This window comes from Danio rerio, chromosome 13 (genome assembly GCF_052040795.2).
Source record: "Danio rerio strain M-AB ecotype USA chromosome 13, GRCz13ab, whole genome shotgun sequence".
Classification (NCBI taxonomy): domain Eukaryota; kingdom Metazoa; phylum Chordata; class Actinopteri; order Cypriniformes; family Danionidae; genus Danio; species Danio rerio.
In genome coordinates, this window is record NC_141033.1 from 43,410,001 (window position 1) to 43,425,679 (window position 15,679).

General features: G+C 35.6%; 1 protein-coding gene across 2 annotated transcripts in view; it reads left to right on the top strand.

Annotated features, from left to right (window-relative positions):
* nkx1-2a (NK1 homeobox 2a) overlaps window positions 1–13,550 on the top strand; it is a 37,968-nt gene extending 24,418 nt beyond the window's left edge. The window contains exons 4-6 of one of the 2 annotated variants that reach the window (XM_087277760.1): window positions 187–302; window positions 8,681–8,930; window positions 10,541–13,550. In XM_087277760.1, the coding sequence (XP_087133886.1) occupies window positions 8,720–8,930; window positions 10,541–11,142 (813 nt within the window). In that variant the 5' untranslated portion in view covers window positions 187–302; window positions 8,681–8,719 and the 3' untranslated portion in view covers window positions 11,143–13,550. 2 annotated transcript variants of the gene reach the window in all.
* Window positions 13,551–15,679: the final 2,129 nt, after the last annotated feature.

Consider the following 15,679-nt stretch of genomic DNA (forward strand, 5'->3'; position numbering starts at 1 on the left):
TTGAAGTTGTTTCTTGTGTCGTTTTGTTGTAGTATGCTATTTTAGTATAGCTATAATATAAGCATATATAAAGAATGAACGACCTTTACCTTGGTGAAAGAATTGGTGTTTATAGAAAGGTGGTCAGTGTCCATGAATGTGTGACAGTGTCCCCTGGTGTAATTGCCCTTTTTTGCTATGATCCAGGCCCTTAACAAATCACCCAGGCACTTTCCACATCTGCTGCATGTCAGCATCTGCCAGACGCGCTCACCCGTCCCGGACGCTCACAGCAAGCCTTCATTACTCCTGCTGCTGAACAGGTAGAACTGTTTGCACAATTACCAAACAATGCTGCCGACCTTGTGTCTGCCTAAATCATCACTCTCAAATAATGGCCAAAAGTTTTGCTCACTTTGCATTTGTGTTTTTTTTTTTTTTTTGACATTCATGCTGTATGAGAAAATCAGGTCTTTTTCCAGTTTTGTGTTCATGAATTTTATATTGCATGACTTTTCTGTGTCAAAGACATTTGCGCTGCCCATTACATTACAAACCACAGGAGAAGGCAAATTCTTCAGCAGGATAGCGCTCCTACTTATATTTCAGCCTCCACATCAAAATTCATGAAAGCATTGAAGGTCAAGGCTCTCCAGGATTGGCCAGCCCAGTCACCAGACATGAACATTATTGAGCATGTTTGGGGTAAGATGGAGGAGGCATTGAAGATGAATTCAAAGAATCTTGATAAACTCTGGGAGTCCTGCAAGAAAGTTTTTTTGCCATTCCAGATGACTTTATTCATAAGTTATTTGAGTCATTGCAGAGATGTATGGATGAAGTCCTCCAAGCTGATGGGAGTCACAATATTCATTCTGTTTCCACTGAACCATGACTTTATATTCTATACTGTACATTATTTCTGTTAAGTGACAAGACTTTTGTCTAAGCAAAGTCGGATCTTACTCTCCTAATTAAATAATTCAAAATCAAGGAATGATCGTATTTTATTTTGGTAAAATAAGTGTAATCTAGAGGCCTTTGCCTTTCATATAAGCCACTTCTGATATCAAATGATCAACTAGAAGCCAAGTTATTTTTTTGTTGTTCCTAAAACTTGCATAGGCAACAAGACTTTTATCAGGTAGTGTACACTTGCATATTACATTTTCAGCCCAAAGGTATTTAGGATAATGGCTTTAAAACAGCAATAGTTTACTGGCTCACACTGTAAATAAATAGTTTTGGGGCAACATAAAGGAATTAAGTTAGCTTATTAGTTTTTACATTTTTAAGTGAATTGAACATAAAACAATTAAGTTGTCTATCAAAAAAAATCTCTAAAATTGTTTTTTTAGCTTATTTTAAATAAGTGGATTGAACAAACACTAAACATCCTTTTTTGAATGTACACTGTAAAATGCTGGGTTCCCAACAATTGAGTTGTGTTGAGACAACATGAAGGAATTAAGTTAACTTATTAGTTTTTACAAATTTAAGGGGATTCAACATAAAATAATTGAGTTGTCCCTCAAAAAAACTCAAGAATTCTGTTGTTTCAACTTATTTTAAATAAGTAGTTTAAACAAATAGCAAACATCTGTTTTTTTTAAATGTGTATATATGCACAGGCTTGCACTGTTTCACCATATACTGGTCTGCACTTCATAATACAATAGTTGAAATGTTTTTGTCTAAAAGGACGTCAGTATGTGACACCTTTCTGGTTTTATAATTGTCTTGTAATAGAAGCCCCAGTATGGAGTTGTAATTCCTGTGTAAACGCATTTATTCCACCTCTGAGCAGCATTAAACTGTCAGCATAAATATAATTAAAATTCAGCTTCAGATGTAATTACTGTGCCACCGTTTAAGTGCACTTGCCAGTAAATTTAATTATAGTGCTGTACAAAAGTCTTAAACCATTTTCAAAACCATTTTTAAATCATAGCTATTTTTCTTCAGCTATAGTTATAATTATTCATTAGGGGTCGCCACAGCGGAATGAACCGCCAACTTATCCAGCATGTGTTTTACACATCGGATGCCCTTGCAACTGCAATCCAGTACTGGGAAACACCCATACACACTCATTCACACTCATACACTACAGCCAATTTAGTTTATTCAATTAATCTTTGCCGCATGTCTTTGGGCTGTGGGGAAACTGGAGCACCCAGAGGAAACCCACGTGAACATGGGGAGAACATGCAAACTTTACACAGAAATGCCAACTGGCGCAGGACAGGACTCGAATCGGCGACCTTTCTGCTGTGAGTCAACAGTGCTAACCGTGGAGCCTCCGTACTGCCCCAGTGTACTGCCCCAGTCTTAAACATGTCAAAACAAATCAAGTTAAAATGCTGACAAATGTTGACAAATCAAAAATCAAATGGTGGAAACTATCTGCAAAACAACATATGAGCTAAATTGGCTGTAAAAAAAAAAACAACCCTAACGGCGCACTTGAGAATTATATCCAAGCAGCAGTTTCTTTAAAGCATTTTAACTAGCACTACTTTTCAGAGACAGATCGGTTAAACTCTTTACACCCCTCATAAGATCTTTAAAAGTCTCCTTTCCCAATTTTCTTTTAGTGCCATGTAGTTGTAATCTTCAAAAGAGTGATGTTTAAGCAGTTTCCCATTCTATTGTCCATCTGCACTCTGGTTAAGAATAAGGGGACACAGACAAACAAAGAAAACACGCCCATCCGTAAACGGATCTCCACCTCAAGACGCAACTACCTGAATGATCAGACATTTAGCAGACCGTCCCAGTGCTCTGAGGAGTTTATGGGTTAGGAGGTGGGGATGTCAGAACAGTGGGGAGGTTTGTCCAGAAGTGTGCTCTTCTCCCCAGGCAAAGTGCCTGGTGTTTTCCTCGAGACCACAGCAGCTGCTGCCCTCAAATTCTCCACCTCACCTCTTGTGTGACTACCTGAGTCTACGTTGTGCCCCCCTGGGCCACACTTTTGTGGTCGGGCCCTGTGTCAACAGATGTGTATAAAGTCAGGCCTACAGAGAGGAAGTTGTAAACTTGCAGGAAAGACTTCAGCCTTCATTCTTATGGAGCTCAGTCAGTGAGTGCCACTGGCCTTAGACATGCTAATGCAAGCAAACAGTCCCTGTCCGGACAGTCAGGCAATGTTACAACCGCGAACTATACACTGCAGGCTGCCAGCAAACAAGCAGAAATGCAATTGAATGGCAGCCATGGGAGGTTTCATAGGAGAGGAATTAACATCTGTGGTCTGATTTGTGGACAAGGGTTTGATATGATGTTTGTTTGTGCGTGTGTGTGTGTGTGTGGCATTTTGACAATGCACTTTTCTTTTGATCTTCAGTGAGTACGTGCACACTTAAAAGTGTTATCACTTTATTGAAAAATGAGCAGGTGGAGATTAGAAGCATTCAACCCGATTTTACTTGATAGCGTGATTGTTTTACAGATTTTGATTTTCCTTTTTTTATGTAAAACACTGAAGGAGATATTTTGAAGAATGTTAGGTCTAAACAAGTGTATACCCCATTGAATGACTGGATCAGCAAAAAAAAAAAAATGTATAAAACATTTTCGAATGATCTTCTTTTGATGATACTTATTGGCCACATTAAATAGTTCAGTTTTATTTATCAAATAACTATTTATTCTTGCAAAATCAGTATATAGCTAAATTTGGCGTGTACTCTACCGGTCAAAAGTTTTGGGTCTTTTTTTCCCCATATTTTATTATGCTGTTCATCAAGGTGACATTTATTAAATGTTAAAAAAATGTTAAATATTTATTAATTTTAAATAACTGCTTTCTTATTGTATGTAGTACTCTTGTCATTGTTGCTTGTATTACTATTACCATTAATAATAATAATAATAATAATAATGATGATGATAATTAATATTAGAGTGATTTCTGAAGGATCATGTAACTCTGAAGACTGCAGTAATGAAGCTGAAAATTCATCTTTAAAATCACTGGAATAAATTGTTAAATTAAATTATAAACTACTTTTTTAAAATCATTGTATGCCCACATTCACAAAATACTAACATCAAAATGTACAAATGTTTTACAGAGTGTCCAGTTTTCAGAATGGAAAGTAACAAAGAAATTAATAAAATTAATAGGTAAAAAATAAAGTTCAATCACTTGTAAATTGTAATTGAATGACAAGGATCCTGTTTAAATTTAAGAGAGCTTGTTTATGTATTCCCAAAGGGGAGACCAACTTGACCAAAATCTGTCCGTTTTTTTATTTTATTTATTTTTTTTTTTTTAATGTTTGTTTTTCTAATGGTAGCCATAGCGATTTGTGATATCCACATCTTGAAAGATGGGGCCTGCTGCAGACCAAAGTAGCAAAATATGAAGTAGCTAGATATACCAAGACAATAAATAACTGTAATGTATATTTTTGTTATTTAGGTTTCAATAAATGCAAAGCTGGGGTCAAATCAAAATAAAGCTTAAGAATATTTTCCAGTACCTAATTTATTTTCTTTCAAAATGGCAAAATTGTGTCACAGTCCCAATTATACAAACTACTTTTGAACAGTTATTTTATAGTGCAATAACATTTCACAATTTTACAACTTGTTCTGTATTTTTCATGAAATAAATGCAGCTTTGGTGAGCAGGATAAGCTTAATTTAGAACCATGCTGACCCCAAGCTCTTGACCGGTATCACAGCAAATTCATCTGAGTTAAATTCTCGGTGTTGAAGCATTTCAGAGTAAAGTGTTGACGTTTAAGAGTTAGATTTTGATAAATGAATATAATAAGAGTTAGAACTGATTTTATTCAGTGCGAAATCAAGGAGTTAAGTTTTCAACACTTGGTGGTGTCATTTCCAACATCCGGGAATTCATGCAGCCCCAGTCACTGAAGAATTTTCCAGACGCCATTTTCCATCTGAGGTTTAGAACAGCAACTGGTGAGTCAAACTACCTAAATGTTGGTATTTTACTGACTTTCTCTAAGGAAATACAGTTGTAAACATATTGTTAAGTTAATAACTTAAGAATGGAGTGACAATTTTAATCTTCTGCGGTTCATTCATGGTCGTTTGTGTATCTAGCTTAACTGCATTACTATTCACTTCTTTTCAAGAATTTTTTTATATGCTCACGCATACATAGTGCATAAAAACATCAAATGTACATGTTCAACACATTTCTGTCACGCTTAATGCCATTTTGTGCGTTGTTACCCATCTGTAAAATAAAATCGACACTTCTCCTTTAATTCGAAGCAAACTAGCGAGGGAATCCCTGGAGCCGCCTAACCTTAGCCTACTCTGCCCGGATGCTAACAGCAACACAGGACGGTTTCCATAAGCTCTGGAGAGTTTCTAAAACATATCTGGTGAGTAAATGAGCATATGCTTACTTGTAAAAGGCTTCCTGACTAAACATATGATTGTTTGTTATTCGTGTACGTTAATTTGGTTGTTTTAAACACCGCGGCCCTTTTAAACTGGTTCATTCGTGGCCGTCCATATAACGTTACCGTTAGTTGATAGACTCGCGTGATAACGTACGCTTGAATTATATTAAGCGTTGACAACCATTAAAGTCGGAATGTTAACATTAATTTCTTTAAATGACCGCGTTTGCACTTTCTCAGACTTTTAAGGTTACAGAAGTCTCCCGGAAGTTGTGGGACTAACGTTAACGTTATCCCGCAAATGCACAGAGACTCCCAGATGCCCAAGTAGATGCCCGCAAATGAATGATAATCTCCCGGAAATCGCGCGTCTCCCGCCCGGTCATTAAACACTTTGCACACCCCTCTCCACCGCATCCCTCCCAGCTCTTCAGGTACGTCGCGTACAAGTCACCCCCACCGCTCTTTAGGTACGTCGCGCGCAACTCATCCCATTGTTCTTTAGGTACTCATTTCTCCCGCTACCTCCCGCAAATCAACTCTGTATCCCCCGAAAATTACTTTTCCCAACTCGGGATGTCTGACGTTAGTAAGTTAGGCTATTTATGTAGTTAGGAACATCTTAGTCAAGCTTTTTCTCCCGCATGATATTGTGCTTAAAACTATAGGCTAAACTTAGCATGTACTGTACACAACATTTCCTTTTTATTAAAGACAATTTAGTGCGTTGTAAACAGCCACCTGTCTGTAAAATTAATAACTGATTCATATTTGAGCAGCCTAATGATGATACAGGTTTGATTTGTAGATTTATTAACAATAATCAACATCTGAATCAAAAGATATCTGAAAAAGTGTGAGGCATACTTTGTGATGTTCATCTCTTCTTTTATCTGAAGGTTATGCATATGTGTTAGATACTAATTTTTTGTTGTTTTTTAACAGCCACAGTTCTCTATACAATAACACAAGACCCTGTGACGGTGGCTGATTAGAGACGGATGGTGTATTTCCAGAGTTGGTGAAATGACCAAGCACACCTTCTTGGTCATATGTGGTGATAATAATGAAGGTATGTTTGATAAAGTTTTGTATTTGTTTCACAATAAGCTGAGAGGGTATTAGAGCATTAAAGAATAACGAATGACATGAAGGTGATAAGTTTTGTATTGTGGGTGAACTGTTACTTAAATAATGTTTTGCTCTGCTTTGCACTTTTTCTCTTCTGCTTATCCTAATATTTTAGGTTATATTTGGACCTGAAACATCTGCTAGACTCCAGGAAAGGTGGCGTCAATACTGGACCTGAAAGGGCCTAACAAGTTGAATCTGGTAAAGAAACGCGTACGCGCACACACACGCACGCACACACTTACAGAAAACTGTAAGTTTATGAATATTTTTTACACTGTGGCCAATATTTTGGGGAAGTCAGCATCACTAAATGATATAAAAGATTTTAAGCTCCTCTAAATTTTGCTCCAAGTGTTGTGTTAAATTCAGGATTCTGGACAGACAGCTGCCTGTTTTTCCAGTTCTAGTCATAGTGGTTAACCTAATTGTTTTTGGAGATTCCAACAGTGATGTATGTGTTTTTTCTACTTTTCCATATCCTGTCACCTCAACCAGCTGGGAGAGTCAAGTTGTGGATCATCATGAAGATTTTCAAAAGGTGAGTTTAGATTTCTTGAATGTTTTATTTACTTTAAATGTTTTTTTAAATATTTTATAGAATTTGATTGCAATTTGTTTTCAAACATTTTTCTTAGCCATGCTGGAGTCTTGAAGAGTTCTTAGATGAGCATCACCCTATATCCGTGCATCAGGAACCACCAGACGAGCGGTCAGCAGCTACTACATCGTCATGGATAAAAAGGTCATCCTGTGGCTGGGAAGCACTTCATTCACAGGACATGCTTGATGAGATTTCCTAGCTCCAGTTTGTTTTCACACAAGTTTACAGCATTTATACCTTAATTTAAACTGCTGTGTTTAATATGGAGGACCAAGGAAACACCCGAAGTGAAAGGTTTGCAAGCCAAGTTGTTTAAAATGTAATTTCAGAAGAAAACTATGAGTTCAGAAGTAAACTATGAGTGACGCTATATTGAACTTTCAAATTGCTCTGATAACACATCAAGTTTGGACCAAAGGACTGAAACAGCCTTTTTGAGCACTGGTCATACATATTTTGTTGATACTGTCTGTACTAATAAAACATTTAAAGCATATTTGACATTGTTGCATTTTAAAAACTGAATGAATTGTTGAAGTGGTGAATGTTTTCAAATAAAATGTTTTTTCTTTTGTAATTTACAGTCTATTTGACCTTTTTACCATATTTACACTCAAGAGAGTTGAATAAAATAACAATATATTACACCAGGCGGTGTTAAATATAGTTAACATTTTTAACTCTGCCCAGAGTTAAAATTAACACTTACTTCGGTGTCAATGTGCCAACCCTTTTGAAAGTGTTGATTTAACTCTGTTTTGAGTGGACCCCATGAGACACTTTCAAAGTGTTGAAATTAACACCCATAGAGTTGTTTTGGGTCCCCATATTTTGCTGTGTAGTGTATGTGTTTCAGGGAAAAATGAATAACAGAAGTTAATAGTGAGACACTAACAGAATAGGAGTCCCTCATTTATCAGTGCTGGACACACATTTATTGATCCATCCAAAGCTTTGGCAGACGGATGCCACGGAGTGGATGTGAAGATACTGGCTTAAGCAATTGACTCTAAAATAATCCAACACTGACCGAACAAAATCATTTATTTGCCAGGGGAAATGTCTTTGACAATAAAATTGGTGGTTTTATTGATTGGTGCAATAAAATATTTATCATTTCTCTCCGAAATGTAAAAAAAAGCAAAGGAAAGTATATAATTGGTTTGTTTTTACTTCAATACTTCATATGCAGAAACCACTAAAATAAATCTTATAACGAATATCATTCAGCAACTATAAAGTATAAAAGATTTTTACAAATAAGGGTAAGGGTACTTTTCCTTTATGCAAACAAACACCGAAAAGAGTATATGCCAAGGATTAGATGCAACAGGGTCTTGAGTTATGCCACTTGTCAGCATGTGAACTTGTATACTGTATTGATTGAAATGAGCGCAGGTTTAAGTACCGAATGCTCTCAGCCAATCGAGAGGCTTTCCGTTAAACCCTCGTGTTCTCGCGTCTCCTCTAATGGACCTGTTAAAGAGCTCAAGCGCACCTTCATCCTCTGACATCTGACCGAGCAGTCTCCGATCCAAAGACACGCTGTTTCCAGCTCCTGCATCTGCTCTGCTTATAGAAATAGAACATACAAATCAGACTGACCTGCAAGCGAAAGATGCTCGAATATCAGGAGTCCGGAGGAAAAGGTACATCGGACCATCGGATTTCCTTTTCGATTATTGACATATTGGATCCTACAAAGTTCACAAGTAAAAAGACAGACGTGTCGGAGAAAGAACGGACCTCATCTTCAGAAAACACAGGATTTGGAAGTTTGAAGGAATCGCGCAATGGGAAACACAGTGATGGAGAATGCGAAAGTACAGGTATGAAATATGATTAATATTAACCAAGGCAGTGTGCAAATTGTTCTGTGACTTTCAACTTTTGAAACTATAGATTTTGCCTTTAAAATAAAACACAAATGAATGATATATGCGTTATGTTGTATAATATTTATAGCCTATTTTGCTGATAAACAAAGATCAAACAGCTGTTGATTAACTCGTAATCCAACTTTTGTTGAAATGTTTAAATCGCTATATGTATAGTCGGTGTTTACCTTTTTATAGTAAAAACTAGGCCTACCTTTTATAGTTTTTTTCTTAGGGTTGTAAAATAATTTCTGTTATGTCTGTTTCTCTGTGTAAACCAAAAACACATTCATCTTTAGTAAATATGTTCATGTATTTGAAAGATTATTTTTTAAAGTAATTGCACATATCTCTTCCAAACAGACCTTTTGTTGCCCATTTTGTCATTAGATGGTATAATTTGACCTTCCCCTCATTTCCAAGACTGCGTTTTCTTTAAGCAGCCGCAGCTGAGTAAGTGATTGCCATTGGGACAGTCAGGGCAGATAATTGTTTAAATCGTCCCATTGAGGATGCCTGCGCTCACTTTGATCGATATCCCATTACTGGATGCTGCATATCTCCCTCCAGCAGCTTGCGGCTCCAAACTTCAAACCCCTGCCATGTCTGATCCCAAATATCGTTCGATTAAAACTTCCCTTTAAATAGATGACATTTATCGATCTGCCGACAAATATGAAACTCCATTAGCGCGTCATGGCTGGATGGCAGAGTTGGATTTAACTAGGGTTGCTTTCCGCAACATGACATTTGAGGCGATTTGTGATTTGGAAATTGTTGAGGGATTATGGCCAATTCCGCGCCAGTCTTTCCTTGAAATCCACACAGTTCCACCCTCCCCCAGCTACCCCCATTCCCATACAGGACCTTTTAGTGTATCACTCATCACATAATTGGCAGCACAGTTACAGCTTTTATCGGCTCATTACTAAGATTTATGTTAATAGCAAATTAAATATTTTACTTTGGTGCATAATATAAATTACTGCACTTTCTCATTGCTAACCACATTGAAAGCATATTAGCCTATCCAAATTCTGATAAATCAAAGTTGCTAAATATTAAGCAGCTATTTTCCGTAATGCATTTGCCAATTTATTGTAAATTTTAAAACAATAAAAAAAAAAAATTGACAATACACTTTATGCTTAAGAATTATATTCAGCACACGCCAGGTTTATACAAATAATAAATAACATAATAATTGGGCTAGTGCTAAGCAAAACACCAAACCAAATTACTCTAAACTTTACTAACACTTTTTTTATTTTTCATTACTGTTTGTGTGTGTGTGTGTGTGTGTGTGTGTGTGTGTGTGTGTGTGTCATAAAATACTGATTAATTACGTATATAGGCCTACATTTTCTATGACAAATGAAAAAAAATGTTTTCTTAGAGGTAAAGATGCATTTAAATAGCCTACATTTTCTTAAATTTTTACTTGATGTCAAATTTGGTTAAACGTGTTTAAGTAGGCTACTTGCTGTTTGTGAAAGTTGCTGGCAATTTATGTGCAGCTAATGGATGTGTGATTTAAATTTATAAACACTTTTTATTGACAGGAGATCGATCTGATGACCGTCACGGCTGCGTCAGACTGCATCCTCCTGATCCAGATGTTGACTTTGACTGCTCATCCTCGCACAGAAGCTTGAAATCGGGCTTTTCTCCTTGTGAAGATCCGGATGAAGCAGCTGAAGAGAGGGTGACTCCAGCGCCGGATGATGTGTCGCGTCAGCGGCGGCGCCGGTCAGATCACAGCTGTGCAAAACCGCGGCGTGCCAGAACCGCCTTCACCTATGAACAGCTGGTGGCTCTGGAAAACAAGTTCCGCGCCACGCGTTATTTATCCGTTTGCGAGCGACTGAATCTCGCACTGTCTCTGAGCCTAACCGAAACCCAAGTCAAGATTTGGTTCCAGAACCGAAGAACCAAGTGGAAAAAGCAGAACCCTGGTGTTGAGAGTTCCTTACAAGCTGGCACAAACTCTCTACCGAACATCAGCCCCTCCTGCGGCTCCGCGTCTGCGCTCCACCCCCCGTTTAGCACCGGAAACATGATCTTTCATTCTGGCCCGGTGCATCTGGCATCTTCTGCTGGACTCTTGCATCCGTTTTTGACCGATGGCTTTCTGCAGCCCGCATTCTTCCCACCACACTTATGAACTCTGCATGGTGGAGGAATGATAATAGACTGTGTGTAAATGTGAACTTATGAACATGTGTTGAGTGATCCTCAGTGGAATGGGACTGGTCTTTCATCAAGGGATAGTTCACTCAAAAAATGAACATTTCACATATCATTCTGAGTGAGTTCTGAGTTTCTTATGTTGAACACAGAAACAAGATATTCTGAAGAATGTTGGGGAAAAAGCAACCATTGACATCTGTAGTAGGAATAAAAATACTAGTTTTAATATACATTATTTGAAAAGCACTGTAAAACCCAAAATGTTATGGTAACTTAAACCATTTGGGGAACTAGGTTGCAACAAACCATTTAAGCCCAAAAACGAATCCTAATGAGTACTGTGAACTCAATCTATTTGAGTAAATGAAGCAAATATAGCACAGTAAACGCAAAGAAATAAGAGAACTCAAACCAATTGAGTACTGTAAAAAACAAAAAGTTAAGGCAACTCAAGCATTTGAGGAAACCAATACAAACCATTTGAGTTAAAAAAAAAACGAATCTATATGAATATTGTGAACTTACTCCATTCAAGTAGAAGTAATGCGGTATTTGATTAACTAATTTTACCTTTAACACTGAGTTCAAGACTCTTTTCAAATGAGTAGAATTAACTTTCAGTCAACTTTGAGTTAACTACACTCATTTCATTTGATAAAGTTGACTGTTGGGTTTTACAGTGTACTAAAAATACCAAAACATTCTTTAGGAGCCTGTATCTTCCCTTTGTGTTAAACAGAAGAAACGTCTCAAACGGTTTGGAACAAGTGCAGTCAAAACAATTATATTTGCTGTTTCTACAAACCTATTTAAAATGACTTATTTAAAATAAAACAACATGATTATTGAGTTGTTGTTGTTGTTTTATGAGGGGGTAACTTGTTTTATCCTTAATCGACTTGAATTTGTAAAAACTAATAAGTGAACTTAATTACTTCTTGTTCTTCCATCACAAATTAATTGTGTGTAACCCATGCAGCATTTCTTAACATTGTGGAGTGGGTGAGTAAAAGATGACACAGTTTAAATTTTTGGCTAAACTATCCCTTTAATATATATATTAAGTTTACAATATGTTCAGGAGGTGCCTGATCATTCAGATATGTCTGTCATTAGCATGTGGCAGCCAGTGCACCGTCCTATTTATTTTTTATTTTTCAAACATCTCGCCACCTCCCCTTGTCCTCCTTCTGTTTGTCTTTTTTTTTTTTACATAGTGGTGTTTAAACTTATAAAGCTCAATTCAAACCTTGTTGGCGGACCACAATCCAGGTTTGTTTACCATTAACTATCAATTGAATAAGTAGGCAAACTCCTGAAATATATTTTTTTTTCAGCTTAAAAAAAGGGACTGTTCAGCCAAAAACTTTGGTGACCCTCACTTATTTCAAACCTTTGACTTTCCTCTGTTAAACACAAAATAAGATATTTTAAAGAAAGCTGGAAGCCTGTTACCATTGACTTTCATTGTATTTGTTTTTCCTACTATGTAAATTAATCAGGTTTCCAGCTTTCTTTATTTGTGTTCAATTGAACAAAGAGTTTTTTAAAGCCTGGGAACCATTTTGTGAGTGAGTGAACTGTTTAAGCAGATATGGTTGAGAGGGTAAATCACAGACTAAAAGCAAGTTTGAGTTGCTAATAATAAGCTTATGAAAAGGCATAAAAGCCAAACATCTTGCCAAATGTGTAATGAGAATGCTTTATAAATCTGTTGACAAAAAAGAAACTTTTAAAATCTGAAGTTTTCCTGCAGAATTCTGCCAAATTAAAAATGTTGGGGAATAACTTTTTAAATAAAATATAATATATTATAAATATAATATTAAATATATTAAATTATGATGATGATGATAACAACAACTAAAATAATAATAATAATACACTCGGAAAATGCTGAGTTGTTTTAAAATATTCTATGTTCTAATAGACAAACCTGTTTGGTTAAAAACTGTTTATATGTCCATATTTAAATTAAAACAACCCAGTAGTTTTTAAAGTGTAATATTTTTTTCTGCCATTTTTTAAATGAAACAACGCATATACAGCTTCATGGTTGAAAAAGATATTGGTGGCTAGCAAGTTTTCTCAAGTTTGGTTTATGTGGCAAAGTGTTGCCAAAAATGCCCTGAATTTAACTCTATGCCTCAAGAACGATTAATATGAAAAATCTGCTCAACATCAAGCAAATCTTAGAGCCGGATTGTATTTGTGTGTATTATTTTTCTTTTTTATACATTGTCCATGTCAGCAGTTTGATATGTAACTGTGAATTCAAAGCATTTCATTTTTAAAGAACATGTAATTGAAGACTTTGTTCATTAAAATATTTAGAAACATTTTAATGAGATCATCAGTGACAATAAAATCATACTGAAATTATTTTCATTATTATTTTTATTATTTAAATTTTTTGGTGAAATTTTGTATCAACCACCATTACATGCATATTTTGTTAATAAACACTAGATGGCGTCAGATGAAAACCTATAAAAGAGATGGAAGAGACCGGTGTCAAACTAAAAATAAATTAATTAAATATATGTATACATGTTTCAATAAATAGATAATAAGTTAGTATGTGCAAAAATAGAAAAATAAAGTTAAAAATAAATCTTGATCGTCAATATAGTATTTTTTTTAATTAAAAAAAATCATTATTATTTTCTGCTTGTATTTTTCATTGATATTTTTAGTAAACTAATCAAGATGTTTATTTATTTTTATATAACGCTATGTTGTTTTTTATTTATGTGTTTATATATTTTATATCTATTACTGCATTTATTTATTTATTATGTATTTCTTTATTAATATATATTGTTGTTGCTGATTTATTTTTACATTTCAGTATGTAACATGGAAACGAGAGAGACAATTCTTACTTCAGCACATTATTGGTTTGAAAGCCCTCGAATAGAAGAGTCTCTGAACGATAGACCATATTTAGGATAATGTTGTCAAGCACTAATTTGTATAGCCTTTGTATAGCTACATGATGTGGCACACCAGCTAGATTGTGTATATATGTAAATATTTATTTATTTAGTTAGTTTATTTTATTTATTATTGTTATTATTTTTTATATACTTATGGGTAATATACAAAATTACAATTATTGTAATAAAATGTGTTAAAACAATAATTGTGTGTTAACGGGTAAAAGTGTTAATATTCTTTTATTTAACTATGTATTATATTGTTATTATATATATTTCAAACATACTTTTGCCTTGTAAACTGTATTTAGTTAAATTATAAATTAGTGACATTTTGGCTATTTTCTGATCTGGTCAACTGTATGCCAATGCAAAAATTGGCGCATTTAAGGTCAGTTTTCTTAAAAATTCAGCGATCTCAACTGGCGTGATATCCGATATAAAGTGAGTCTCAGATTGTACAAGAAGCACCGCATTATATTATTTTTTCCCCCGCCATGTCGTTGTAATATGAGCATTTATTTTACCCCAATATATTCAATGGAGCTTCTGCGCTATCCTGCCGATTCTGACGGGCCTGTGCGTGTAAACGGCTTTTTGTCTCGTTTTACGCTTGTGCAACTAAATGAATGCCAAAGTTTATTTAACTGTATGCATTTTAATTACATTACAACATCGATGCTGTAAAATGAACTGTATAAATTAGAAAGAAATTCACAATAACAGGTCACCATCAGTATGGAGAAAACACTAGCTCGGCATATACCCTATTCCTAGCCACTAAATTGACAAAACGTAAAATACTTCCTCGTGAGATCAGGACTCGAGAGATCTTTGTTGGCTGTTCAGGAGTTTGTGGAGCTATTGTGTGTTTGCGGATTTTTCTGGCGATTTATAGTTGACTCACGGCTTTGGACACCCCTCGGATTGGTTAAGTCGGTGAAAACCCTGTGTGTGTGTGTGTGTGTGTGTGTGTGTGTGTGTGTGTGTGTGTGTGTGTGTGTGTGTGTGTGTGTGTGTGTGTGTGTGTGTGTGTGTAAATATGCGATATTATCCCCACATACAGTAGTTTGAACCTATTAGTTATTCATAAATGCTTACTGTTCCATAAACTTATCTTAATGAAACTGTAAGATGTATTAAACCCATCAATATACAGAAAGCATTTCTTGCTCTGTAAATTGGTGTTGGTATGTGTGTGGAGAAAAAATAATATAGTTTATGTCTCCTCACTTGAAGTTAGTTATAATGAACACTTATTAGACAGCTGTATGTACAACCCACTTTGTCGTTTCTTATTCTTAACCCCTTTTCTTGTGAAGGAAGAAATGTAAAGTGTTTGGGGTGCCCTTGTCCCATCTGAGGAAGGATCAGGCGAGGGAGGTATTTGTATTTTAAAGTCAAGGCCACTAAATATTGTCAGAGAAAAATTAACATGTTTTTGAAGAAAGTTCAGCTTATGCACTGACAAGTGCAAAGTGCAATCTTGAAAATGAAAATACCCAAATAAAGTTTAGAACTTTGCTAAATGTAATGTTAAGAAGTTGTGATTAAATATAAACAGGTAATGAA